This window comes from Apteryx rowi, unplaced genomic scaffold, assembly GCF_003343035.1.
Source record: "Apteryx rowi isolate R43461 unplaced genomic scaffold, aptRow1 scaffold_494, whole genome shotgun sequence".
NCBI lineage: Eukaryota > Metazoa > Chordata > Aves > Apterygiformes > Apterygidae > Apteryx > Apteryx rowi.
This window is the reverse complement of record NW_020450754.1, coordinates 328,357-355,432: the sequence shown is the minus strand read 5'-3', so window position 1 is coordinate 355,432 and position 27,076 is coordinate 328,357. Positions and strand designations below refer to the sequence as shown.

Sequence of the window (27,076 nt, the reverse complement as noted above, 5' to 3'; positions counted from 1 at the left end):
GTTGGGTTTTCTCCTGCCTCAAAGGAGGGAGATCTGGGTAAAGCCAGCTGCTGCTCAGCTGCATGCTATGCCCATCCACATCAGGCTCTACCAGCACAGCTCATCCCAGGCCCTGTAGGTGGGCCCCATCCCCTTGCCCTCAACACCCTCCTGTCCGCTCTCAATCTCCCAGGCCAAGACTTGGTGAGGAAATTGTCACCTGTGGGAGGTGAAGATGATGGATTTGCCACACTCTCGCGTCCGCGTCACTGCATCCCAGAGCAAACGCCGGGCCACAGGGTCCATGCCAGTAGAGGGCTCATCCAGGAAGATCACAGGGGGGCCACCGATGAGAGCAATGCCAGCACTCAACTTCCGCTTGTTACCACCACTATGGAAGGAAGCAGGAATGGGGAGAGAAACAGGCCTGAAGTGAGCACAGGGTAAGCCATGCAGGACAAAGGGTAGACARGTCCTTAGACCAGACGCTATGGCTATGCATGATTACATGCAGTACCTACCAGACACACCCCATCTCTCTGAGGCTATGTAAGGGCACGTTTGGGATAATCCTCTCACCTGTAGGTCCTCACTAGCTTGTCCGCATGGGGCTCCAACAGCAGCCCTCTCAACATGTTCTCCACACAGCTGCCAATATAACGCTCAGGGATGCCCCGCAGCCGGGCGTACATGCTCAGAGTCTCGCGGCCCGTCATGTGGTCCAGAAGGGCATCAAACTGTGGGCAGTAGCCAATCCGCTGCTGAACCTTGAGACAAGAGGAATCCAAGGGGGATTAGCTCATAGGCAGGTTTCTGCAAGGAGATCTCCACACTAGGAGGATGGTGGGTACATGCAATCGCCTTAGCAGCCACAGAGTTTTTCCACATCTGTGCAAGGTTATACGCTCAAAGTAACAGGGACTGAACTACAGCTCTGAAACTGCACTCAAAATGAGAGGGATTTTTTCCAGTTGCTGGAGCAGCAAGTAGGGGCAGGGGATGGATACACGCAGTGCAGCTGGGGAAGGCAACTGGAAGGCAACTTATGGTCTCATGCACTTCTTGYGCTTTGCTACCCAAATTGATTCCTTGCTGTGAGGGGTCACTTCAGGTGGCCCAGGCTTTCAGGAGAAACAAAGCACTGGAGACCCTGTGCCACTTAGTAAGTGGAAGAAGAAAGCAGTCCTTCAGTAAGCTTGTCTGGGAGAGACTGGCGCTACTGAGCCCTTACCCTGCTGCCTGTACCTTTCCCATATCCTGGTTTCCTCTGGAGACAAGAGCCCGATAGAAGGTAGAGTCCCAAGGAAGGAAGTTAACAGGATCATACTTTCAGGCAGTTCTTCTCTCTGTTCTCAATGCCTGACATTGCATAGGACTGACACAGTTAGACATATCTAGGGATTGAACTACAAAACTGACCTATGCTTTGAAGTGTTCAGTTTGTGACTCATCTCTTGCTTTGCCAAAGGGAATGGGTGATTCGCAGCAAGGAGAGCTCTAGCAGGGGCCTAGAAATATTTTACCTGCCTATTTTAGAGAGATTGTCATCTGACAGTAAGATCTAACTCACATGCCCAATCACTAAGYTAAACCCTTTTGAAGAAGGGTTTGTCACCCTTCCAAGGTTTGACTTCCATTCATTTCTTATCTGCCATCCCAGTGGAGGGGAGATTGCTTCCAGATGACCAGATTAACAGGAGAGCTGGGTCAGACAAGAACACAACATCCCGGGAATATTACATCCACCACTAACAATTGCAACCATGCCCTCCTTAGAGGCACTGGCAAGGTGACACACACTGGACAGCACAGCAAAAAGCAGGACTGCTTGTTACTTCACCCTCCATCCCTGCAGCCTTCAGTACCTTTTTGATGTTGGCCAGAATGCTGTGGCCATCCACATACGCATCGCCTGATGTGATGCTCTCATCTCCAGTCAGCATCTTGAAGGTGGTGGTTTTGCCCGCTCCATTGAAGCCAAGAAGGCCAAAGCATTCACCTTTGCTGACTGCCAAGGAGATCCTGTCCACTGCCAGCAGGGACTCCCGGCTGTCATAGACCTGGCGGAGAGCAAAGAACAAGCTGTGCCATCACAGGACATGCCAAACTCCCAGCACCACAGCAAGGCAAACTCTGTGAGGACCATGAGTCTGCTCAGAGCAGGTTGCCCAGGAAGATCCACGCTCTCTCCTCACCTTAGTGAGCTCTTTGATGACCAGGGGGCTGCTCAGTGACGACAGCAGCTCTGGTGGTGACTCCAAAACCTTTTTCCTCTCATCTGCTACATCCCGGTCTTCTGGCAGCACAGGCACCCTGTTCAGGAGTGTAACCTGAAATACAGAGAAAATGACTCTTTGCTACCTTGCTGCTGTGGGACAAACAGGTTCCTCCAGACTGACCTGGGGCAAGTCCTCCCAGCCCATGAGGGATACACTCCTTCAGTCAACTACCTCRAGGGATGTCCCACTCCACTTTCCACCCCACTTGCTCAAAGGACCTGCCCTTCTAAGCAACATGCTCAATGGGTGCTCTCCCAGGAAGAAGATTTAAGTCAAAAGGCACATAGTCTACGGGGTTTGGGAGCTGTAGTTGCTCCTAGCCAAGCGATACTTTCTGTGCGGAGTCCTGAACAGAGGGAGAAGAGGGAACTGGAGCCCTGACCACTGGATCTTAATGACTCCACGGACCTTAGGAATTTGGATAGGATCTGAACAAGTGACATGGGCCTGTCTTCGGTTCACAGTGACCCCTGGACCTGACATGAGGGTGCCTACTTCTCCCTGCCATATGCTTCAGCTCACCCATTTTCGCCGCCTGCAGATGCCACAGACCAAAGTTCTTATTCTCCAGAGAAGGTTTGTCTCAATGAGGAAAAGGAGGAAGAGGAAGGAGAAGCCCTGGATGGTCAAGGATGTCAGGTATCGTCCAATCCCAGGCGTCTCCCAGGAAAAGTAGTTCATCTGACAACTGATATCTGGAGCAGGGGTGGAATAAAATCAAATTTGGATCAATCCACACTCTGGGGAAGGGCAAATATGCTCCAGAGAGAACTGGGTGCCCATAGCTTTGCCAGTTTCATCTGCATCCCAGCYCACACTGCTCAAGCCCTGAGATCCCTGCACCCAGCTCCTTCCAGCCCCTCCCACAAGAGGATTCAGGCCCCGGAGGGGATCTGGCACTGTCAAAAGATGCCCAGTGGAGATACACAGAGGAGATCAATTCATTCTTTCAGGATTTGTGACCCAGATTACAACTGCTATTTCTTCACTGGTCTATGAAATTTTCCCAAGGCCACATTTCCCTCCAAATTGTTAGCAAGAAAAATGTTCCTTAACAGGATCCCTCCGTTAGCCTCAAATGCTGCTCAGTTTTTGCTTTAAAATGGTACCTGAAGCTACTGCCCAGGCTGGGCTGGAGGCTCCATGGTACTGGAGCATCCCATTTCCCAAGATGGGCATCTCGTGTCTGAGTCCTGGCTGGGGACACAGGCACTCACACATGAGAGATCAAGATGCTGTCGGGGATTTTAGCCCTCCCTCTACCCCAAAACCCAGTCCTGCTCGTCCAGCTGCTCCAGAGAAAAATACAAAGCAAAGCTCATCCACCCTTCCAGCGTGCACTAGTTCTTCTCAAGCACAGCACCACAGTTGCACAACCAAACCTGTAGCTGTTTTGGACTCAGGTCAGCCACTCCAAATTCCCCCAGCAATGCTTCTGCCACAGCTGCCCAGCCTCACCATTCACCCCACACAGACACCCCACAGCAAGGCTGTGGATGCAGTGGAATGGCCAGCATGGGCAGGCAAGGACAAACAAACTCACTGAATGCCTTGCAGATGAACATCGCTTCAACAGAGGAGGTGCAAAACTGAATGAACTCATAGTTCTGGTAGAAGTCACTGATGCATTGGCCCAAGCAATAATTGGGTAAGATGAGAAAGACTTCATCCAGGGTTCTGGAGAGGTCCACCAAGCCCAGTTCTGAAAAAGGAGCATATGAGGATCAACAGATCAGATTTAGCTGTTTTTAGAGAAAGATCTTGATACATCAACATTCAGAAGGAGAATCTGAGCAAATTCTGTCATGCTAAGTCGGTGAGGATGGGCTGTCATGGGGGTTTTTTGCCAGCTCTGGGTGTGGGGACAGCCCCAGGCTGGATCTTTTTGGTGAAGGGAGGATGCAGTGCTGGGCATGCATGGAGGAAAGAGGACTCACCTGGAATGCTCATGATGGTGACTGCAAGGAAGGTGGCCGTGCCCGAGAGGATGTTGAATATGGTGAGACGTGTGTAGGCTGTGGCTGCTACTGAGAAGAAGAAGCTGAGGAGGTACATGAGGGGGATAATGGCCCAGCCATAAAGGAGGAAGATCAGCATCACATCAACGAGGTGGCTGTCTTGAGTGAAGGCTTGCACATCAAAGGCCTGGAATATCACCTGGGGCACAGCAATGTGAGGAGAGCGCATGTTTGTTAGTCTTGACCGCAAATGATACCATCTTGCCTGAACAGCTTAGGCAGCAAGAAACATAATAGTAGCACTATGCCGGCCTGGAGATGCCATCACCAAGGGTTCCCACTGGCAACACCAGTAGCCTATACCTGTCTCCATGGGAAGCTCCTGCAGATTAGGATGCAAAAGGGCAAATCTGATCCCTGSGAATTTTCTCGCCAGGCTCCCACGTACTTGGGATGTTCTAGTGCTACTGCCCACCTCAAAATGTTCAGGCCTAGAGGCTGCAGACAATTGACCCTTACTGGTAGGGAAACTGGACAGCTCTGCCTACAGCCCAGCTCCCAGCAGGAACAAGGGGCAGCTTTCTTGCTGATCCTTCGTATTAACTGAGACAGTGCCAGAGCCAGGTGGTCTCATCCTTTTCCCTCCACCCACACAAATCCCTCCATCCGCAAACATCCCAGCTCTCCCAGAAGATCAGGCACTCCATATAGTAACACCCAGAGGCCAAGCTTGGTGCACTGAACAGCTCAAGCAGCTTGCGTAGGTTGACACAAGGAAAGGCAGAGGCAAAGGAAACGTGGAGAGCACTGAAGGAGTCAAAACTTCTCTTGGCTACATGACAGAGCTGGTCTGGGAGCCCCGCTATGCAGAGTGCCCAGTGACGGTCTGGGAGTCCCCAGCGATCTTCCATCAGCAACAGGGGTTTCATGGTGATGGCAGGGACCTTGTAGAGGGTATGACAGGAAGGTGTTACTGGTGACTTACCAGCATCAGAGCACAAGGAATGAGGAAGTTGATGATGTCCCAGAGCAGGGCAGAAAGCCAGAAGTTGACCACATAGACTCCACTGACGAACTGGACATGCTTGGCTTTGATGGCCCGCTCACTGACCAGTAGGAGTGCGAAGGTGCTGGCGAGCGAAGCCATGCCATAGAGCAAGTTGATGGCAATGGCGAACCCAGTCTGGCCTCTGAGGGGAGAGCAGTACGGCTGGTTAAAACAGGGAGAGCCCAACAGACCAACGCTGAGGCTACACGGGGACAACACACCTATGCCATGTTTCAGGAATAGGTGTTGACGCCAGCCCCATCTGGGTTCCCTCCAACTTGAGGCCCCAACCCTCTGGGCAGCTACAGACAGCACCCTGCCATCCTTCCTAGTCATGAATCTGTGTCAGAGGCTGAACATTGAGCAATGATGGGCACTGGCAGGTCCCAACAACTTCAGCAAGAGCTACCAGTACCCTACGTTCCCCTGGTACTTCTTCCTCGCAACACTGAGCCTGGGGCATTAACCCGACATTATACGATGCCGTACCACTGCCTGGGTGGTTCAGCACTGGGGAAATGTGAGGACAGGAAGAGGAGCCAGCACTGCATGAGGAGAGCAAGCAAGGTCAGAACAGCTCTGCCTCCATCATGCTCAGCTCTTGTGAAGACTACACTCACCCATCAAACCACCATGCACAAGAAATGCCCCAAAATAAAAGCATATCTCAGTAAGTCTCCCAAGTACAGCCCTCCTAGCACACTACAAATCTTCACCCTGTCTTTGCAAGGTCACACACATGACCCCTCTTGTACAGGTGAGATTCAGAGACCCTGGATGCAGGATCTCCTGAAATGTACAGCTGCACAGCTCCCTCTGATCCCAGGTGAAGAAATGGGCACTGAGCATCCATGGGGAAAAAAATCCCTAACGACAGGCTGTATCTAAAGGGAAATACTCAACCAGTGAGATACCTGCATTGGGTTAAGTGACTGCCAGGCTCAGGCAGGTCAGTCAGCTACACAGCCTTGCTCTCCTGACCTCTTAAGTGCAACCACAGCTACATTTAGGTCTGAGAAACTCCAGGCTGGCTTCTCCACTGACGTTAGTACAACCGAGCCAGTTTGTGCCAATGGAAGTTGTGAGCCCTAGCAGGAAAGAAGTGTTGTGCGATCAGACATACTCCATGAGCTGGTCCTTGGCCTTCTCAGTGATGTTGCGGGGCTGAGGGTAGTTGGTGACTGTGATGGATGCGTTGGGGCCTGCCAGCACCCTGAAGACAGCGTTGTCAGCCAGCATGAGGGCAGTGGCAGGGGAGTGGTATGCCTGGTTGTTGAACAGTGCGGTGACCACTGTGCGGTTTCCGACTCCCTCGAAAGAGGCAGCTGCAATGTAGTGTTCATTGAAGGCTCCCCCCTCCTCGGATGCTCTTGAGATGAGGTACTCCTCCAGGCCACCTGTCAAACACCACTCTGCTGTTACAAGCAGACTCTAGCAAATAAAGAGCTGACACCCAGGGCCAACTGCAGAAGGATTGTGAGCAGCCCCAGCTCTGGGTAGCTCACTCTAGCCCTAACGATGGCCACAAACACAGGGTTATAAAGAACATAGCCCTGCTTGGGGCGAGGAAGGGCAGGAGCCAATTGCAGGACACCCTGTACAGGAAGAGGATAGAACAGGTTATGTTGGATACACTGCAGCTGGGATCTAAGCCTCCCTGCAAGCATTCTCATACCCCCAGCCCTGGCAGGAAAAGCCTGTGGCTCTTGTACACACCCCCAGGCACCACCTGCTCCACGTGTGCTCCACGAACCCTCACCTAGCACCTCCAGTGGCGACTGGTGCTGGGCATCCAGCAGCTCCACATACTGCTCCGCTAACCTCTGCGACAGACCTGAGGTAGCTGAGACAGAGAAAGGCACAATAGTCTGGCCGTAGGGCTCCAGCATCAGCCTCAGCAGGGAGGAGTCCCTGGGTCCTGGGAAGGTCTTGGCAACGATGAGGGCAAAGGCAGTGAAAATCAGAGGCACAAGGAACTGTGCTGCCACCATCTTCCAGTTGCGCCAGCTGTACATGGCTCGCTTCATGAACATGGCGTAGAACTGCTGGCAGCAGAGGTAGAACTGGGACGGGAGAAGTCAGAGGTCAGGCTCAAGTCCTACTAGCTGCAGACAACCCCACCAGCCCCACGCCCAAGAAGTTTCTGGAGGGAATGAGCCCAAAGGCCAACTCCCTGACCCCTCTGTCCTCCCTGCGTTTAGCCCACAAGCTCACATGACAGCCTGCTTTCCAGAAAAGCCCCTAAAGGGATTAACAGGGTAGCACTTGACTTCAGAGCAGGAGGTCAGTAGTTCAAAACACACGGCTTTCCAAATGGACACTTACTTGGGGATCTAAAAGCAGCTTCAGACATGACCTCTACCTAAGTCCCCCTTCTCAGCATTTGAGGAACACAAATAGGATTATTGCAGCAAGGCTCTCTGTTACAGCAACTGGGCTGTGAAGTCCAGGAGCTCCCAGCCAAGCCCATGTAAGGACTTCTTTGCTTTTTAAACCCATGAACACCTTTCTTTGCTTCTTTGAGGCATGCCCTTGCAAAGCAGAGGGAAATTTATCACAGATGTGTCAGCCAGCTGGCCATGCAGGGCTGTCCCAGATGAGAAATGCAAGTTCAGCAAAATGAGGAAGATTTTTTTTCCTCATCTCCTCACTGGAAATCCCAAGTTATGTAACAACAGCAGGTGTAAAACACTTTAGACCACTTGTACATCTTCAAAAGGCAGCACCTCTTTAGAACTCAAGAATAACATGTAAGAGGATGGCAGTGACCAACCCCAGCAACCAATCCCAACTGACTCTAAAAATAATTTGCACTTAAGATGCAGATTCCACTTCTCCCTCAATAACCTACAAATAATATGCAGTGAGACTTGCACAGGGCAAACTCCATCTTGTAGCTCCCCTGCTGCGGAGATCCCTTTCAGATGTGCTCTTCCCTGTTCCCTGTGCACTGGTATCCCCCAGCRCTCACCCCTGTGTTAAGTTTGATACTGGAGCAGTCCTCTGTAATGAGCGCCCCGCTGTCATCCGTCATATCTGTCATTCCACTCAGGCTGCTGGAGTCATCCATGGCCCAGTCATTGGAGCGTCTCTCATGCTGGTACTGGAGAGCAGGGAGCTGGATAGCCTGGATATCCATGCTGGAATCCACCAGCTTCCCAACCCTGCCACCAGAAGGGAAAGCAGATGGTGGACCGCAAACCTGGACAGGATCGAGCTGTTCTGAGCTAGAGAAGCCAAACCCCAGAGACAAAATCCGCACGTGCCTCAGAGAGCCCTAGAGCAACCTGTCTGTGTCAGGCTGACTCTTCCAACCTTCCTTCTCTACCTCAGCCAGCTTTTTCTTCCTAGTCTGGTCATTTAGAAACAAAATCAGCACTTTGGAAAGGCTTGTGGGAAAAAGGCAYTGCCTGTATAAAGCTTCTTCCACAGATGCAGCTCTTTTTTTTTTTCCTTCTCCCCCCTCCCCCCCCCAATTGTTAAAGCTCAAGGGCTTTTTTTTTAGCAGGAAAAAGATAAAAAATGGCTTTGTGCAACTTCACACTGACATTTGGACTTGGCCTTTCCAACCCAGAGAGAGTCCCTGCTTGGGATGTGTCAGACATCACTGCTGCTGAAGTACACAGGGACTGTGTCAACGTTGTTAATTCATGTTAGAGGGCGAAAGCACACATGAATGGCAGGGAAAAAGGCCAGGAGGCACCTGTGCTGGTGGGGCTGCAAGGGGTATCTGTGACTCATACACCGAGGCAAGGCTCAGTGGTTTCCACAGCAGAGCCTAAAGAGCTCGTGGTGTCAAACACAGAGTCAGGACCCACCCCTGCCCTCAAGGCTGTTCTGATCTCAGGTCTGTTACCGTCTGGAAAGCTTTTGCAGGAGAGGACTAAGGCACTTGGGTCCATTTACAGCACATGTTACTGTGCTGCAGGGAGGCCCAGGTCCCACTCCAGAGTCAGCCCTAAAGGGACCTTGACCACAGCTCCCAGGAGAGCTGAACACACTGGGGGGCTCAGGGATTCAGACTGAGATGCTTTCCTGCCACATGCAAGCACTCCACTTCCTGTGAGTCGGGCTACAAACGAGTTTTCTGCTGCTGTTCAGCCCTTCCAGGGGGAGCTCAGCCTCCCTCCCTGTCCTCTGGCTTCTTACCTCAGAAAGACTTCCTCCATGGTGGTGACAGAGGCACCATAGCTGGCAATGCCCAGTTCTTCCTGCTTCTGCTCCAGTTCAGTGAAGAGAGCCTCAAACCTGCAAGGAGAGGTGAGGTGTTGGATGCTGCCACTTATCCCTTCTTCTGGCATCAAAGGCTAGCTCCATCGGGCAGAGCTCTTGTCTATTTTGGGGTGCCAGAAAGATGGTGTCCCCTGCATTTAATGGATGGCAGACGAAGCTCCAGAACAGAGTGCCCTGAATCCCCAGGCCTTGGATTTCAGCACGGCCAGGGATGGATAGAGGATGAGAGAGGGTACTCAGAGGTTAAGACACTCTAGGAAACAATCCTGCAGCTGGCCTGAATCCTGCAACCAGCTCCAGAGCTGCCTGCAGTGCTCAGAGCAATATTCTCCCCACAAAGCAGCTTTCAGGCTCCATCTTCTGGTACTCTTTCTTGCCACAGGGAGCCTCAGCTATTCATATTGCACCACTGTCCAGAGACCTGATGCTCTCAGCCTCCCAGGGCCCTGTGTGAAGGCTTTGGCCCAGATCCCAGTTGCACTGAAGGGCTTCCAAACATCTCTCTCACTGCCTTGTAAATCAGGCGCACACCTAGGTGTCAGTGGGACATCTCTGCTACCAGACTCTAGCACCTCTTCAACAGACTGCTAGCTCCTGCAGCCCTAGGTAGGATGTATATCTGCATGGAGGAGAACAGGAACACAGCTGGGCAGGCCAGTGAACAGGAAGGTAACGCTGCAGCTCTATGCCCCTGCCCCTCTGGAGCTGTGAAAGCCCTGATCTCTGCTTTGGTGGCAACACAGACCTTCCCTCCAAGGACTCCTTCCTCTGATGCTTGCAGCCCCTTCAAGGAAATGGGTTTTCCAATTGGCAGCTAAACGCTAAGAGGCTGAGTGAACATGACAGACTTTCAAGGGGTTGTCACTTGGCTCTTACTGTGTACTCCGACCATCAGATAATACCTCCAAGCCAGTCCTTCCTTTTTGGTGGAGGAAACAAAGGGCTTTGATTTTGGAGCCAAACTAACTTGCCTTGTTTGCTTACATGGTCTACCCTCCACACCATAACAGCTAGCAGCTATCAACGATCAGTGCTCCCACTTAGCTGCTACACAGGCACATGGTAAGCACGGAGACATCAGAGCAACATGCCAGCAGACAGAGAGGAAGACTGGTGAAAGGAGGAACTTAACCCAGGTCTCCAAGACAAGCACTTTAACCACTGGGTCACACTTCCTCCTGTGCCTTCCCAGAAGACACAGAGAGCAGCTCTCATTTCCAGCAAGCCTGTGACTGCCACAGCTTGGGTCCCTACTGTGTGCAGATGATGGGAACCACTCAGTGAGGGGAAGCAGGACACGATGTCGTTACCTGTGCGTGCTCTCTTTGGGCAGGATGAAGGACAGCTCTGCCCCGGCATTGCTCTCCATGGTGGCGTTGGGCACGTACTGACAGATGAGGCGGGAGATCTCCCCCAGGCTACAATACGGCTCTTTCACCATCACCATGTGATATCCTGCCCCTGGGCAGACCCRCAAGAGAAGGGAGAAAAGTGTAAATACCAGCCTAATCTGGGCCAAACCTGAACCTTCAGTGCTGGGGCAGACAGCAGAAGACAGAGGCTGGTAAGGCATCACAGGGCCTTGCTGGCTGTGCCTGAGCTGTACACATGATGCAAAAGCTAGTGGGAAGGGCTGAAGGCAAGCCAAGAAACAAGGCCTTCTTGGCATCAGTCATCTCTGAGAGGTTAGCTACATGGCTGTGAGGAGAGAGTGTGGGTATGGATCTCTGAAAGAAGGCAGAACAGCATCAAGGAGAGGAAGCGGTGAACAGACAGAGTAGTGGGTCTCCTTCCCTGCCCTATATCCCCCCCTCATACTACTCCACGACAAGAGGAAGACAGGCACTCCCATCAGATGGTCTGGGGCCTTCCTCCTTGCTCTGGCATGACCTGTCTGCTCCTCCCTTACCATATTTACGCTTGAGGAAGAGAGAGGAGCCACAGCACTGCAGCTCGCCCTTGGCCATGATAGCTATGCGGTCCCCCAGCAGGTCAGCTTCGTCCATGAAGTGGGTGGTCAGCAGGATGGTACGGTTGCTCCTTTGCTGCTGCAGGAGGTCCCACATGGCCCTGCGGGAGGCTGGGTCCATCCCCGATGTTGGCTCATCCAACATCACCACCTGCACATAGGAGATGGGCACTGGTTGAGAAGGGGCTGGGAGATGCATAGCAGTAGCAGCCCAGAGGGAACCTTGAGTTCCCAACATGCATGTAATGATCCTCTTTGGGGGAGCAGCTACCCAAGCAGCCATGAGAAGAAAGGCCTTGGCACTCTGCTATGTTGTTCCTGGGGAAAAGGGTCCAAATTGAGCCCTACCACAACTACTCGCCTTGGAGTCCCCAATGAGGGCAATGCCAATAGAGAGCTTGCGCTTCATGCCGCCGGAGAGCGCCTTTGCCAGACAGTGGCGTTTGTCCTCCAGGTTCAGGATCCTCAGTATGTGGTTGATCTCCTCAGGGCACTTGGAAGGTGGGTAGCCTTTCAGCTGGCAGACAAGAAGAAGGAAGGGTCAAGTCCATCTGCAGGGGTAACGATGTCCCAGGCAAACATCCTACTCCCCTCCTCAGCAACTGGGTGCTACAAAATCCCCCACATTCCCTCTCTCCACACCTTTATGCATTTAGTCAGGAAGGCAAAGAAGAATATAAAAACTAACTCCTGCCCAACTGAGGGACTCCCTTCCCTATACAAGGCCCCTGGCCACACACCCGACACAAGGAGGCTCTGCTGCACAGAGCCCTTGCAGGAGCAATGCTGCTCCAGATCCCTCCACTCCTCTGCCCAGCTGAACAAGGAACTCATTAAGGATGATACAGGAAGGGAATAGAAAGGGCTGTTCTTTCTAATCTGAACTCTCACAGCTTCTTCCCAGCCTCCTCCGTTGCCAGCCCAGCCCCAAGGAAGCACATGGCTGACTGTAAAGCAACAACAGATGCTGTTTTAACTCAGGTTAAAGGCACAGGTGAGACACAGCAACAAGACTTGAAATGAAACCTGAGGCTGCACTCAAACTCTGTGCTCACCCCCGAGTAGAAATAGAGGTGCTCTTCCACTGTCATGTTGTCGAAGAGCACATCATGTTGGGGACACAAGCCCAGGCTCCGTCGGATCAGAACCATGTCCTGTGAGATCTCGTAGCCATTGATGTATGCTTGCCCACTTGTTGGAGAGTATAGACCTGAGAGGAGCAACACGCAACAGCCTTAGCTCAGGGGTGAGAATAACCCTGCACAGCCACCACAAAGAGCTGGAGGAAAAGCCAGGACCCTGCCATGGCCAACCATTCCCCCACAAATACAGGTTTCTGCCAAAGGCCTGAGAAAACCAGTCTCTTGCCACTGAATTCAGGGCCTGAGGGCTTCTCCCTCCTGCCTCCTCCAGTGTAGACTGAATGCCCTTCACAAATGGGAGATGGACCTGGAACTGCTGCCAGACTGGGCAGGCAAGGAGTGAGCTGGGCAGACAAACCCTGGCTCTCAACATGGCAGAGATTCACCTGATGCTAGCCCAGAGCCACGCTGCCATCCAGGGATGATCTTGTGAGTACCCTGGGCTAGCAGAAGCAGCACAGAATGACAGGAAACAGGGCAGAAAGGACCATCAAAAGCCATCTAAGTCCATCCACTGTGCTCAAACAGGACTGCCTTGAACTAAACAGCTCAGGAATGCATGAAGACCAAATCTTGACCTGTGCCCTCCCCTATCACAATAAAGCACACAGCAACTCATCTTAGAGCTAATCCTTCCTCTTTTCAGGGTTCTTAGACATACTTAAAGACTGCATCCTGCTTCAGGCCTCTGGAYCAAGCAGTCTGATCTCCCTCACAGATCATACCCCCTGGTTGATCCTACTCTCACAAAGGGTTAAGCATGGACCCCCAGCTCTCCCCAAGCAGCAACATGCTCCTCAATACCAAGGCACCCTTGGTTAACAGCTCAGTAAACTGATGGTGCTTTGGGGAAGAGCAAAAACCCCTTCCCAACCTCAGAGAACAGGTACAGCTTCACTTGTTTTAAAGGGGAGAGATTAGCTCCCTTTCGCCAGGAGAGCCACCTGTCCTGTCATACTGCAAGGGCCTAGCATGCTTCTAGGTGATTCCCCTCCTGTCACGTGCCAGCCCCAAGACAGGACGTAGCTCTTACCTGTGAGCATAGACAGAGTAGTGGTCTTCCCAGCACCGTTGTGTCCCAACAGGACAGTGATCTGCCCTTCGTACATGTTCACTGTTAAGTCCTTGACTGCCTCTTTCATCTTGTTTCCCACTTTGAAAATCTGTCAAGATCATGTTAACAAGTTGATATCCCCTTCAAGGCAAGTGCTTTCAGATCTGCCTGCTCCATTCCACTGGGCAATCAAGTCCTTTGATGCTCACAGGGGGCTGGCATTAGACACCAGTATCCAACAGATTAAAAGCAGATGTCACGGCACCTGCAAGTACCTATTACTTCAGCTGAAAACTGAAGTGCAGCTAGCTATGGAGAAGAACCTTACCTACATTACAACAGCCAAGCAACACACTTCAGGGTGAAGATGGCAGTTTAATCATGTGGAAGCTGCCTGTAGGCAGGAGTTAAAAAAACAACATCCAGGATGCAACGGGTGCCCACATTGCTCTGTGGGCAAGCATAGGACCAGCTGGCCTGGCAACAACAGCATTAAACAGTCCTGCCTCATCCTATGAGTTTACACATCATAAGGCTGCCTGCCACACCAAAATGAAGCCTTTTCCAACAGCCAGAGAAGCCAGAGACACCCCTCTCTCCAGTCTTTCACATGCCACAGGGTCCCTCTGTGGAGCAACATGGGTCCATTTCTTTTCCTTCCTAGCGTTTCCAGTCTCCTGGGTAGCCCAGGAGCAAAAGGCCAGAAATAAAAGCACACACCTTTGTTCAAAGGCCCAGATCTTGTATTTACCATGTGTAGGACAGATTGCACACACTGTGCAGGGTGCTGGACACCAGGAGATGTGTGCCTGTCAGCTCCTTGAATCAGCTGCCCTCCAGGGCAGGGAGAATCCAGGAGCAGGGTGATCCTACTTCCTATGAAGTGAGGGAGCACCATGTGCCCACAGTGGGCAAAGACAATTTAGGAAGAGGGGTGATCAAAAAGAAAAGTCAGAACTGGGACTTTAGCATGGGTAACTAAGGCAGTACTGTAGCAAGGGAGGGCTAGTATCAAGTGGATCACAAACACAGCACTAGGCACATTGCCTGCAAGTCTGCTGTAGGTGGGTGGAAGCACGAGGCTACTTTGCCTGAAATCCCATGCGCTGGCACTATAAGGTGGGGGATTTTGGCCCCAAACACACCAGGAGCCCTGCCTTTCTCCTCCTACATCCACTGCTTTCCAGAGCAGGGCATCACAGTTTCCTGCAAGTCCAGGGTGCTGTGAGATCGCTCAACAGCTTATAGTAGGAAAAGATTTAAGTTCTGTTCCCCTTAGTCATTGCACCTGGTTACTGCTTGCAGAAACAGTATGACCAAGGCCCGCTCTAATGTTAGGATAATGCTGGGAAATGGGAGAGAAGAGCACGGGAAAAGTCGCAGCACTAATATTAATGCCACACTGGGGAGTCTGTACCTTGGAAAGGTGCTTTATTTTGATTCCTGACACGAGGTCAGCAGGCTCTTCCTCAATGTACTGGCTCTTCAGGGCCTTCTCAGGGTCCTCCTCTTCCTCCTTCTCTTTTCCCACGACAGTCCTAGGACGCCCACACCAGTACGAGGGCTGAGAGTGCAGAGAGCAAGAGAGTGAGCGAGTGGAGAAAGCACGTGCACAGAGCAAGCGAGCAGAGCAAGCAAGCAGAGAGAGAGAGCAAGCAGAGAGAGAAACTCAGGTGCAGGGCACGCAGACTGTCCCTTCTTCCCCAGCCTCCTGCCACCCTCCTCCTCTCATGCAGACACCTCCCAGGGCTCTGCAAGACCATTTCTCTTTGGTTATCAGTTGCTAACCAGTGTATCTTTACTGCGCAGGTAAGCCGGAGGATGAAACTGTTTCTGCATTTGCCCTGCTGCCTACTTCCTTTAGCTAGTTCTCTCTTACAGCATGATTGCCCATGATTATAGAGGCAGTTTTCCCAGTGTTCAGCTCCACAAAAAAGGTTAGCATTTCAATGAGAAGTAGAATTCCTCAGACAGAACCACCCTGCCCAGAAGAGCCTGAGGAACAGATCTAGTAGACAATCAGCTTCCAAAGCACCTTGACATACTCTAAGTGGAAAAGGCCTGAGGTCCAGCAGCTGCAATTATACCCTTTTTTAACCCTTCTGAGAAGAATAGGTAAGATTTTAAATCCCTGTGGAAACAACAATTCAACAACTCCCGCATGCAGGGCACCTGAGTGCCAAAGCACTGACGTGTCCAGCTCACTATGTCCACCACAAGCCAGGACTAGGGTATGTTGCATCAGATTGCTACTGCCATCTCCCAGAAATTAGCAGCTCACCACAGCTTTTGGCAGACAGCTGTATTTCTGCTGTGCAGAGAGCTCTACACTGGTTTAACAATATGGAGTCAGATGCTGAAGTGAAATCATACTGGGACAGGGAATTAAGAGAGGAGAAGGAAAAGCCTCCAAATCAAATAACAAAGGATACATTCACATGATTAAAGGTGGCTTAATGAATTATCAGCAATCAGCTGAGTTACATTAACCACCAAAATTACACTGTCTGAAGATGACAMATTTTGCTTGGCTATTGCAACATGCTGGCAGAGTGATACCAGCTCAGCTGATGGGCGAAAACTTGCTTGCTTTAGAACTGTAACCCATACCCTGTCACTAGCATGTGATGCCTCACAGCGGAGAGAGCAGGGCATAGACTACCTAGGCCCACTTGGATCTCAGTGCTCAGGAGAGTTTTAAATGACTGGATATGGTCTCCTCTCACTTGTAGCTTCTCTCTGTTGCCTTCATTTGGGACATGGAGACATTGTTAACAACACCATGCAAGCCACGAAGTGTCAGGACAATGATTTAAAGCCAGAAAGACCCGCAAGATATACTTCATATTCAGTAGCAAATATGGCAGCATTAGCCTTTACTGAGTATGTACTGCAGGCCCCTCAATTTTAAAGGCCAGATGATGCCACAGGGTTAATTTAGTCTCACCTGCTGCATAGCACAAAAGCAGAGAATGTCACTGAGCAAGTCCTCTATAACCCTGCTGGAAGGGATGCATAAGTAGGGCAGCAGTGCTCACCGTAAAGAGGAAGTACCAAGGCTGCGGCACACCGTACTCCCCTGGAAAGACAGCCTCCACATACCAGGCCACCAAGCCATAGAGAGCTGAGTCCAGGAGCAGCATCCCCAGCACTTGTGCTAAGGTAAAGTTGTCGTCCACGCTGACTGGCTTCATGAGGTCCCTCCACTGAATGCCAATCCCTGAAATGCACAGAGGACAATGTTTACATCTGTCGAGAGCACTCACCCCTGGAAGGATAAAGCATAGCAGCACGTGTTCTCCAAGACTGTCAAATAACATCTCCCTGTCCTAATTCACCGCTTGGTAATGAGAAGCTAATGTGCTAATATGTAATACATGCGTGGCTCCACACTGCACGTCCCCCTGCCTGCTGACATGTTTTAATGCAAAAAATGCAGTAACTTCTCAGGTACTGGCGGGTGGACTCTCCAGGCTGTGTATTAACTGTGCACAAATATAGGAGCATCCTGAGTCTCACCCATGGAGCACAGGGTGAGGACACCTCATTAAGATTTGCCAGATCAGATTCAGCATGGCTTTACATATGTGGACACTGCACAACACCCACAACGCTCCTCCACGTTTGCACGGCGCTGGGCCCAGGCTAATGAGCCTTCCCTGCACACCCTGACCTGGGATGGAGACACTGAATGTTCCCAGTTCAGCAAGCCTGGAACTGAATCAAAACTAGCAACATCTGCTGAACACAAGCTGATTCTATGCAAACCCAGATATCTCTGCATTGTACTGCACAGAGCACCACATTACCCATTATCTGAGTTACTACAACCCCTTCCATCTTCCACGGAAGAGAGWGAGTTGTTTGGCCCAAACACTCAATGAGCTCAGCAACATAATTTGTGAAGACCCAAAAGCATTTGGATGAAACACCTGAATCACTGCAGGACCTTCCTTGCTCCATCCTGGCTGTGCTGAGGACAGAACCTTGTACAGCTAATCAGCTCTGGGGTCACTGCCACACTTCCGCAACTGCAGGACCTGATGGGCAGGGGCTTCACTTCTCCTGCTCTGTGAAGTGCTCAGTGGAGCTGAGCAGATGCAGAGGATGCAGATATAACTGGTCATTTGGGATGATGTTTAACTCTTTGCCAACCCTACCTACACTGAACCTACTTACCTAAACTGAGCCATATCAGCAAGGGAAACTCCAGAGCCAGTGACAAACATTTAAGTGGTAGCACAGATTTGCCCAAAGAGTTTCAATCACCTTGCAGACATCAAAGAATCAAACCCAGCAACCCTTTTGGACCTCCCAGCCATAAAATCACTTGTGTCAGCACCCAAGCAGCTCAGAGGGCTCCTGTGTTGCTTTCCCTCTCTTCGCTGTTAGTCTGTTAGCTATCCCACAAGCCATTCTACATCTAAATGATTACAGCATCTCCATTAATGCTGTATCAATGCACCTCATGCAGGGCTGACTTAATCCCCATAGCCACCTTCTGAAATGAAGATGTATCATGTTTCTTTGCACAGATGCTGTGTCCCAGAAGACAGCCTACCAGTTTTAGAGGAGATGTATGAAATAACAACGTTCAAGTTTTGAGGACAAAAACACATGGAGGCTCTGGAAGAGACTGCAACATAGCAAACCTAGAACAATCCCTGTTTTACAGATGGAGAGAAAAGATGCAACAGGAACTGTACTGAAATCTCTAGGCTCCCAGCCCCATTGTTTGCACACAACATCAGGCTTCTTCCTTCCCATTCTTTGTAAATGCCTTGGGAAGAAACAATCTCTTCTCTAGTGAGATCTGTCACTGMAGCCTCCTACTCAGTTCCAGCACTTCGTAAAAACATGGCCTCTACTGGAACCAACAGCAAATTCTTATTAACATGGAAATTTAAAAAAAAATTTGGAAAGGAGAGAATGCAATTAATTCCCATCCCTTAGAACAGAATTAATTTTGTAATCAAAGTGACTGACTACAGCATCTTGTACAGCCCAGATTCCGTTTCACAGCTGCCAGACACAAGGGTTCGGAGGGGCAAAGCTGATAAGACCTGCAAGAACATTCAACAGTTAGTTCTCCTGCTCTTGCTAAGAGCAGAAAAGTGACTCTGACTTCTTTATGCCCTTCAGACTGCACATAAGCCAGTTCCAACCCACCACAGAGAAAGGGAGGCCAAGAGGCAGACTGAGCCGAAGGACTGGACAAAAACATTCAGCTTCCAGCAAACTGTGCACAACACCAGGCTGATTTCCCTCCCTCTGCTGACTGGCAGCAACGGGTATGAGGAACAAGAGGCACTTGCTCACCTTTTCCTTCAAACATGCCAATGAGTTGTGCCCCCATTGCCATGGCCACATTGGAGATGAGGCAGGATGCCAGCTTCTGGTTGTGGGACATCAGGTCATAGCGGGGTGAGATGAAGAAGTAAGGGATGTAGGAGAAAAAGTACAGGAAGCCACCAGCAGCAGCTGCAACGTTTGCTGCAAGGACAGAGRAAAAAGGGAAGGGAAACATCTGTCACACAGTGATGCTGCTGAATATTTCTTGCCAGCTTTCCATCCATGGAGATTCAAGTCTTTTGTACAAACAGTAACAGGGGAGCGGAGGCTACAATGTGCCCAAGTCACACAGCAAGGCAGGAGCAGGGCTGGATACTGACTCCACACAGGACAGCTGTTAAAGCACCCAGCCCACCTCAAACCACAGAGCACTCCTGCACAGCACTCGGGGGCCCAGGACACCCAGATGAGGCCCTGAAGATTAGCTGATCTGGGTTGGGAAGTGACAGTATATATATTCCCTTCACAAGCACTACATATAAAACACAGCCAAAGAGGGAAGTAAGGATCCCGCCCTGTGCATCAAGACAATTTGTCCCACACAAGACCCTGAGCAGCCTCATCTAACTTTGGAGTTGGCCCTGCTTTGAGCAAGATGGACCAGAGCAAGATCTCTCCAGAGATCCCTTCCAACCAAAATCATGCAAAAATCTATAATTTTTACACCATGCTGCTCTCTCCATGCACGGCCTATGGGCAAGAGAAACAATGCTCTTATGCCCATCGGCACAAGGCCCAGAATGAACTCTCTGCATTGTGTGGGTTCCTCTCATGGCCTTTGGCAGGATTTGTAAATCCCAGATGGACGGGGAAACAGAATCTAAGTGTATTCCTCTATCTGAGGGTTTCCTGTTACCAGTTGGAACAGCATCAGCATTTCACCAGACGGACCCTCTAACTTGAAAGCCTAGGTTGTTTACAAGTAGGGATTTACAGGCAGTAGGTCAGATAGCTCCTACCACAAGGGTGCTTGCAAAATGCAGGCTCTCTGGACTGCCAGCGGGGAAGATGAATGGAGATTTCAAGAGATATTAGTTTATATGATAAAAACCCTTTGCACAGAAGCAGCTTCTCTAGTCACACATTTCTCCGGGGGAACAGGAAGGAGAACAGGCGAGGCTGACCACAGACCACTAAAAAAGCTGATAACTGCTCAAATCCCCCTCTCCTTGTAGCACTTTTCTCTGGGGTTACATAAGGGCACTGAGGGCGGCTCAGTGATGAGCTGCATAACAGACACACATGAGGTAACAGATCAGCCAGAGGAGGCAAATAGGGAAGACAGACTCACCTCTAGAGAAGAAGGTGCTCACCATGAAGTTGAAGGAGATAGAGGAGATGGAGAATACGGCGAGGAAAGCGAACACCAGCGTGGGGTCGCTGTTGGTAAGCACTGCTCCCTGCTCGCTCACCTACCGAGAAAATCCTGTTACACTTGCAGCTGATGAAGCTGGCTACAGCTGCAGGCACACACAGGCAGCCAAGGCCTGATGTTTTCCATGGGTTAAAAACAAACTGAGATGGACCAAGAACACCCAGGCCCTCTTAGACCAGTCCAAATGGTGGAAGTATGGGCTGTCCTCATGTAACACAGGATCTAAGAGGCAGGGGACATCTTGCTTTCCACCCATGACAGCTGCCTTTTGTTTCTCATGGTGCTGGTACAGAGAAGCAGGAGAGCCTGAGTCTCTCCAAGGATTCACAGGCTCTCAGGAACAGGAGTTCCTGCTAGGCCCAGGAATGCCTGGGCCTTCTCTGCACCTGCCTAGCTCTAACCCTCCAATCTCATCCTGCTGCTGGGTGACATAGGTAGTGTGAAAAGCTGTTAAAGTACCTAGCCCACTTGTTGGGAGTGGGGTGGGGGCCTGGCCTGATTGAATAAACCAAGCTCCTGGGTGCACTCCAAGTGCATTCATCCTGCACAGGGTTTAAGCTCTGCCCCCCCAGTTAAGCAAGGAATTGGCTCAGAAAAAGGCTCTTCGTATTAAGCGCATGGAAGAAGGAGGAGTCCTGAATTACCAGGATAGTCCTCCTTCTCCCCAGCCAACAACACAGAAGTCTTGTGATGCCCACGCCCAGCCAGCACAGCAGTACTGACCTGTGCAATGTGGGCCTGAGGAAAGATACTCACCTTCACACAGAAGAGCACTGTGACAAAAAACACGGACACCAGGAGGAAGAGGAAGAACATGAGGAACCAGGCGCTCCAGTGCAGCCAGTTGCTGAGGCCCATCATGTGCATGTACTCCTGTGGGAAGGCCAAGTTGTTACCCAGAGCTGCCCCCATGCTTCCTGAGCAAGGGGGCCCAGAGCACCTCGTGTGGCAGTGAGCAAGGCCAGGCGGCAGCTGTATCCCTTCAGTGCTGGTGAGGGAGGAGGTAGCCCCAGGCACCAGCGGCCCTATGCAGCCTTCATCCTCATACAATGCCTCCTCCCTGAAGAGGGGCCGCCACCACAGTCATGCTGGGAGGGATGAGGAGAACAAGGTTTCCCTGAAGTGCCAAGCTGGATCCAAAACCACAGCAGTTCAGGCTGGTGGGGCTGCTGGAGTCATTTGGCAGCAGGGCAGACTAGAGGGCAAGACAACCTAACACCCCAGAGGAAACCGAGCCCTGCACCCTCAGGCCTGATGTTGCAACCATCACAATTGCTGAGCTCCTAACCACCCACACACCACAATTTAGAAACACAGGTTTCTAAATTTAAAAGACAGAAATCCTGCTTCCCACACACTGAATTCCTGAATCCACAAGACTTGTCCTCTCAAGAAGCCGCCTTTCAAAATACCGTCCAGTCCAAAAGAAACACCAGTCTTCGCATCCAACAGCACTGCTAAGCAGATAAGGCTGCACAGCAAGGAAGAACAGAGCTGGGTTCCAGCAACAGGATTAACAACATTCTTCCCTAGAGTTTGCTAATCCCTCGTCATCCTTCTCCCCACCTCCTGCTTGCCGGTTCCAAAGCTAATGGGGATTTTGTTCCTATCCAGTTCTTTTAAAGGAAGGATCTGTTAGAAAACACTGCATAGTGAGGGGAGCAAAGCAAGGAAGGCAAGCACTACGCACAAAGCTGTCTGCACTGACAGCAATATGGGTTACAGATCATAGGGTGCTTATTACTTTGGAAATGTTGTTCCTTCAAAAAGGAGGTCCCAATGGCACAAAGCAAGGGGAAGCTCTTCCTGGGGCATCAGAGCCCGCAAAAGGCACAGCATGGGAAATACCATTCCACATGACCCTCTCACATTACCTTCAGCTTCTTCTCCTTCTCATGCACAACAGCACGGACGATGTTGAGTGAGGTGTAGGTGAAGCTGAGCATGAGCAGCAGGGGTAGTTGGTTCTGGATGGCAAGAAGGAAGAGGTCATTGACGTACGACGGGTAGGGGAAACGCTGTACCACCACTGTGATGTTCTCCAGCAGGCTGGCATTGGTGGCATTAGTGTGATATTGCATGATGGCTCTATCCACAGCATGCTGCACTGCCAGGAAGCCTTCCCGGATATAACCTGCATGGCAAAAACAACACAAGGAAATAGAAATGGGTGCATGTTCTATAGAGACAAATTCACAGAGAGAAAAGAACAGCACAGACCTTCCTAGGAAGAGAAGTAGCCTCTAAGGGAAGGATCGTTTGGGAAGAACAGCAAAGAAAAAACRAGCTCTTAGAAAAGGAACACAAATGTCACCATCAAAATACTCCCTGTCATTTCAGCAGACATAGAGAGGCTTGGGAAGGATTAAAATCAGAGCAATTAAAATCTCTCATAATCATCATTCAAAAACAGCTAGCAGGAAACTGATTTAAATGGCAATCCTCTTTCTGCGTGGTTTTTATTTTTGTAAGGAAAGTGATTCTCAGTTATCATTAACCACAATCAACGTCACTGAACTGAGTTTTTGTATGAAATTCAGCCCTTTTTTGGCAAACCAACAGAATATGCGATACTGAAGCAGGTTTTTGTGGGGAAGAATATACCCCATTTTTCACATATTTGGCTTAAATTTTTGTGCATTAGAAAATAGGGTTTTTTTTAAACTACTCTATCGTTACAGGTGATTTCTACCCCGTTACCTGAATGGAAACTAGAATTCCATTTAGAAAGCTCCAAATCAGCATTTTGAAAGTTACTTGCCTAAAACATCCTAAACAGATAGGGAAAAGGTGGAAAAAAGGAGTACACTGACAATGATTTATATTAACTAATTGACTAAACAAACATTGTACTAAGGGAATTGATCTAAGTGTCTCTGTTCAAACTAGTAGATGCAGTGCCCTCATGCTGTTTTACCTACGCCCTCTGAGGAAAATCAGTTTGCCCGCTTTCTCAGTCTCCCAATTTTTTTCTTGATGTAGCTGTTGAACCAAATGGAAGGAGAAATTGAACTGAGGGAAACATCCTTTTTGCAGCCACAGAGGAAGCTCCAGAAGTCAAGGGCTGGGCTAGTCCTAAACCAGTGCCAGCTCCAGGAATTTCACTGCTGTTTCCCACTCAGCGGTTTGGCTTTTTTTTATAAATGTTTGCTGAAACCACAGAATTGCTCTATTTAGTTTTGACATAGCATTATAAGACCTAAATAGTCTGCACCTGAAACAAATTTTCCATTAAAAATAGATTTAAAATGAGAAAATACATATTTAAATTTTAAAATTCAAGTAAACAAAATTTATTCTTATCCAACTAYTTTCAACAGGGGCACGCTTTCCAGACAAGCAGATGTTCTCCCTTATTTTGTAGGACCTTTAGGAAGATGACTGTCATCCCACACCTCCAGCTTGCTCTAGTTATACTGGCTAAAGCAGTGGGAAGCAAGGCCTGCAGCATCCACGCACCAGCCACAGCATGCGGGGCACAGTCACCAAGGACACAGGGAGAACTTGTTTATCTGTCAGTAAGAGACTGACAGAGATGACGTCAACTCTTTGCCTCACAAATCCCCTGCGTTTTTAAAGCCCGTATCCTGCCCTTCCTGGCCTTGGGAGCTCCCTTGCCAGCTGACAGCAATTGGTGGAGGGAAACACTGAGGAAGGCCTCATTTCTGCAGCTGGCTGCTGTAGGGCCAGGCCAGGTGCTGGCCAGCATTTCCCAAGAGATACCAGTTTATGGGATATTTATTTATACTCAGAGTCTCAGTGAATACTGTACAGTGTGTCACTATACAGAAAATTAAGTCTGTCTTATCGGCTGGCAAATGACATATGGTGGAATAAAAGCAAACCCTCACCTGGTGTTCCACCATCTGCAAACTTGGCCTCCCTGGGGCCAGGCAACTGGAAAAGAGGGAAGAGGTAGCTGGTGTGCCAGTCACGGTCAAGGTTGGGGTTCAAGCCCGTCTGCTCACTCCGGGGGGCATTCCTTGGGCTGTATTTGAAGCGCAGTTCATAATCAACCTGCAAGGAGCACAGAAAGGAGATTTGTGTCCCAGATTAATCAGAAAGAGGAGCAATTCCTTGCACCACAAAGGGCCGGAAGAGGATGTCACCCTCGCATCCTTCTTCACATGGACACGTCCCTCCAAGCACTAGCACTGAGCCACTGTTAATGGCTTAGCAGTAAACTCCTCGCCCTCCAAGCAGGCTTTGCAAAGTGCTGATGGAAGAGCTGCATTTCACATGCCCTCCCAGGCATGTCTGGGCACCTCCGCAGGCATCTGACTGCACAGAGCAGGCTTCCGGGAGCCAGGACACTTGGCATCAGTCCCCCTCTGCCAGCAGCTGCCCATCAAGGCTAAAACAGTCATTCTCCCTCCGCAGGATGCTGGGATCCAGTCCCAGCTGTTCACCACTGAGCTGTGGTCGCGCACCCAGCAGCTCTGCTCACCTGGAGGGGCAAGGGGGCCTTGCTCTGACTGAAGTAGTGTTTGAACACAACGGCAGCCAGCACATTGCCTGAGCGGTTGTCCAACTTCACGTATTCCTCAAATTCCCTCTCTGAGGAAAAGCCTTGAGCTGCAGAGGAAGGAAAGGCAGACTGTGAGCAGCCTGTAGGAGTCGCAGTCCGCAGAGCACAGCATTTCACAGAGCAGGCTGAAACCCAGAAAGCCATCACTGCAAATGTCATACGGTTTCAGGAYGGTTTTTCTGGGCAGGAGGGATGCACTCCAACCAGAGCTGGAAAACATCATCGGTGTCAGACATGAGGAATTTATATGGGATGTAGCTGTACCCATCATGGGGGACACAGATTTTTTTCTCCTCCTTGAGAGCAGAAGGTCAGATATCTTTTCAACAGAAAAATTCTAGTATTTTCTTCAGCTTGGAACAAGAAGTGGAAGTATTAAAATTTTCTGCAAGATTATCAAATACTTTGTGTCAAGGAAGTGACAGCCATTTTATTCAGCTATATTAAGGCCAATATATTTCAACTTCTAGATAGAAATTGCAACAAAAAATGTAACAAAAATCAAAACCAAGTCTGGCAGATTTAGTGAAACAGAAGCAAAACCACTGCCTTGAAGGTCTGACAAAGTGATGCATTCTGGGAATAGAGCATCGAGATTTATCTTAACAAAAATTAGTCTGAGAATTTCTGGTTAATCTAACAATTACTGGGATGGAAGACAGAYTGATTAGACAAATTTGTCAAATACACAGAAGAGAAGAGGATGCCCATTTTTTTAAACCTCATTTTGCTTTATGAGTACCAGATGTTACCCATAAGAACAGGTGACACAGCTGACTGCTGAACAGAACTCTCTGTTTCAAGAGAACTCTTAATTTTAGCTGGCAGGTCAGCCCATAAAAGCGAAGCTGCTGCCACCAACATTGCCACCCAGTGCTTGGGTTAGATGCTGGTCCCTGGACCCTAGTAATGCTTAATCTAGGGAGAATTTCATGTCCTTTAGAGGTTTCATCCAAGGAACTTAGAACATCCTATCTGCAGGTCCCAGTTCAGGAATGCACTTACATCACCAAAACTGTAGGTGCAGTGTTCAATTTAGAGCTCTAACAAATGCATGCCTGACTTCAGAGATGCATATGTCCAAGCCACAACCCCCAGCCCCTGCTAACCTTTAATGCTGATAGGTAAAGCTTTCTCTACGGCCTCAGCGATGCTCTTCACAGCACTGCTGTTCGAGGGGATGTACGCCAGCTCCCACGGGTTGCTCGGATGCCGGTGATAGAAGAATGCTGGCAGGTCATCCACTGACTGGATGGGGTAGATAGTGGCATTGGGGTGGCTGATTGAATGCAGCCGGTGACGAAGTGCAATCAGGATGGCAGCAAACAGCAGCGGCAGGCAGATTTCTATGACTGTTACCAAAATCTGCCGTTTCTGTAGAAAGGTAGAGAGAGAAAAAAAAAAAAAGATATAAGTAGGGTTAGACCTGCTCAAAGTAGATGAAACACAACAAAGTTCACGGTATATGTATTCCATGCAGCAGAAGTACCAGAGGGCTCTTGCATTTCACAGCACTCAGGACCGCAAAGATTTCATAAGCTGGCTTCTTCTGTAGGAGACCACAAATGAATGAAGCACGTGAATTGACTGTGAGACTAGGCAAGACTTGTCTGTTAAATTTAGAAGGCTCCTGCATCTTTCAGAACTTTCCAGTCAAGGTGGTTTCTGTCTCCTTCCCTAAACATGTTCAGTTTTAAACTGTGTTGCTTTTAAATACTTCCCAGTTATGCTACCACAGAATAAATGAGTTTACCTGGTTATTTGCCTTTTCACTGTGCAATGAAACTCTTCCAAAGAGCAGGCATTGCTTGACGTCTGCCTAAATCACTCCTGTAGGCAACTGTAGCAGTACATCTCAGTGTTCCCACAAAGAGGGAAAGCGCTACGTGCGGACCAGTCAGTATCAGGAGAGTGAAGAGAACAGCTTTTATCAATGCACAGCTCTACATCTCAGCTAGGAGACAAGACCCTGAGAGCACGGCAGCTCCCCCTGCCAAGCCAGGGGAGTGGGTCAGCAATAGCTTGAGGGGAAAAAGGAACTCCGCTCACTGAAATCACCAGTACTATTTGCTGCAGCTTTTCCTCTGGCCCTCAGAGACCACCCATCAGAAGGTGGATAACACCTGAGAGTCTGAAGCAGGAGGTGGAATAGCTGGCAG

At 50.0% G+C, this 27,076-nt stretch overlaps 1 protein-coding gene across 1 annotated transcript in view; it reads right to left on the bottom strand.

The window, feature by feature from the left end:
* ABCA3 (ATP binding cassette subfamily A member 3) overlaps positions 1–27,076 on the bottom strand; it is a 46,099-nt gene that overhangs the window by 4,057 nt on the left and 14,966 nt on the right. Inside the window, exons 3-28 of the mRNA XM_026079211.1 lie at positions 26,027–26,291; positions 24,837–24,964; positions 24,241–24,406; positions 22,264–22,523; positions 21,146–21,262; positions 20,306–20,426; positions 18,982–19,155; positions 16,701–16,882; positions 15,080–15,226; positions 13,642–13,771; positions 12,522–12,676; positions 11,828–11,983; positions 11,407–11,617; positions 10,808–10,958; positions 9,414–9,512; positions 8,236–8,428; positions 7,024–7,327; positions 6,388–6,661; positions 5,202–5,406; positions 4,196–4,415; positions 3,802–3,960; positions 2,781–2,953; positions 2,175–2,309; positions 1,845–2,039; positions 559–746; positions 200–370 (exon numbers count right to left, since the gene is read on the bottom strand). Of these exons, the coding sequence (XP_025934996.1) occupies positions 200–370; positions 559–746; positions 1,845–2,039; positions 2,175–2,309; positions 2,781–2,953; positions 3,802–3,960; positions 4,196–4,415; positions 5,202–5,406; positions 6,388–6,661; positions 7,024–7,327; positions 8,236–8,428; positions 9,414–9,512; positions 10,808–10,958; positions 11,407–11,617; positions 11,828–11,983; positions 12,522–12,676; positions 13,642–13,771; positions 15,080–15,226; positions 16,701–16,882; positions 18,982–19,155; positions 20,306–20,426; positions 21,146–21,262; positions 22,264–22,523; positions 24,241–24,406; positions 24,837–24,964; positions 26,027–26,291 (4,679 nt within the window). The remainder of the gene's footprint in view (positions 1–199; positions 371–558; positions 747–1,844; positions 2,040–2,174; positions 2,310–2,780; positions 2,954–3,801; positions 3,961–4,195; positions 4,416–5,201; positions 5,407–6,387; positions 6,662–7,023; positions 7,328–8,235; positions 8,429–9,413; positions 9,513–10,807; positions 10,959–11,406; positions 11,618–11,827; positions 11,984–12,521; positions 12,677–13,641; positions 13,772–15,079; positions 15,227–16,700; positions 16,883–18,981; positions 19,156–20,305; positions 20,427–21,145; positions 21,263–22,263; positions 22,524–24,240; positions 24,407–24,836; positions 24,965–26,026; positions 26,292–27,076) is intronic.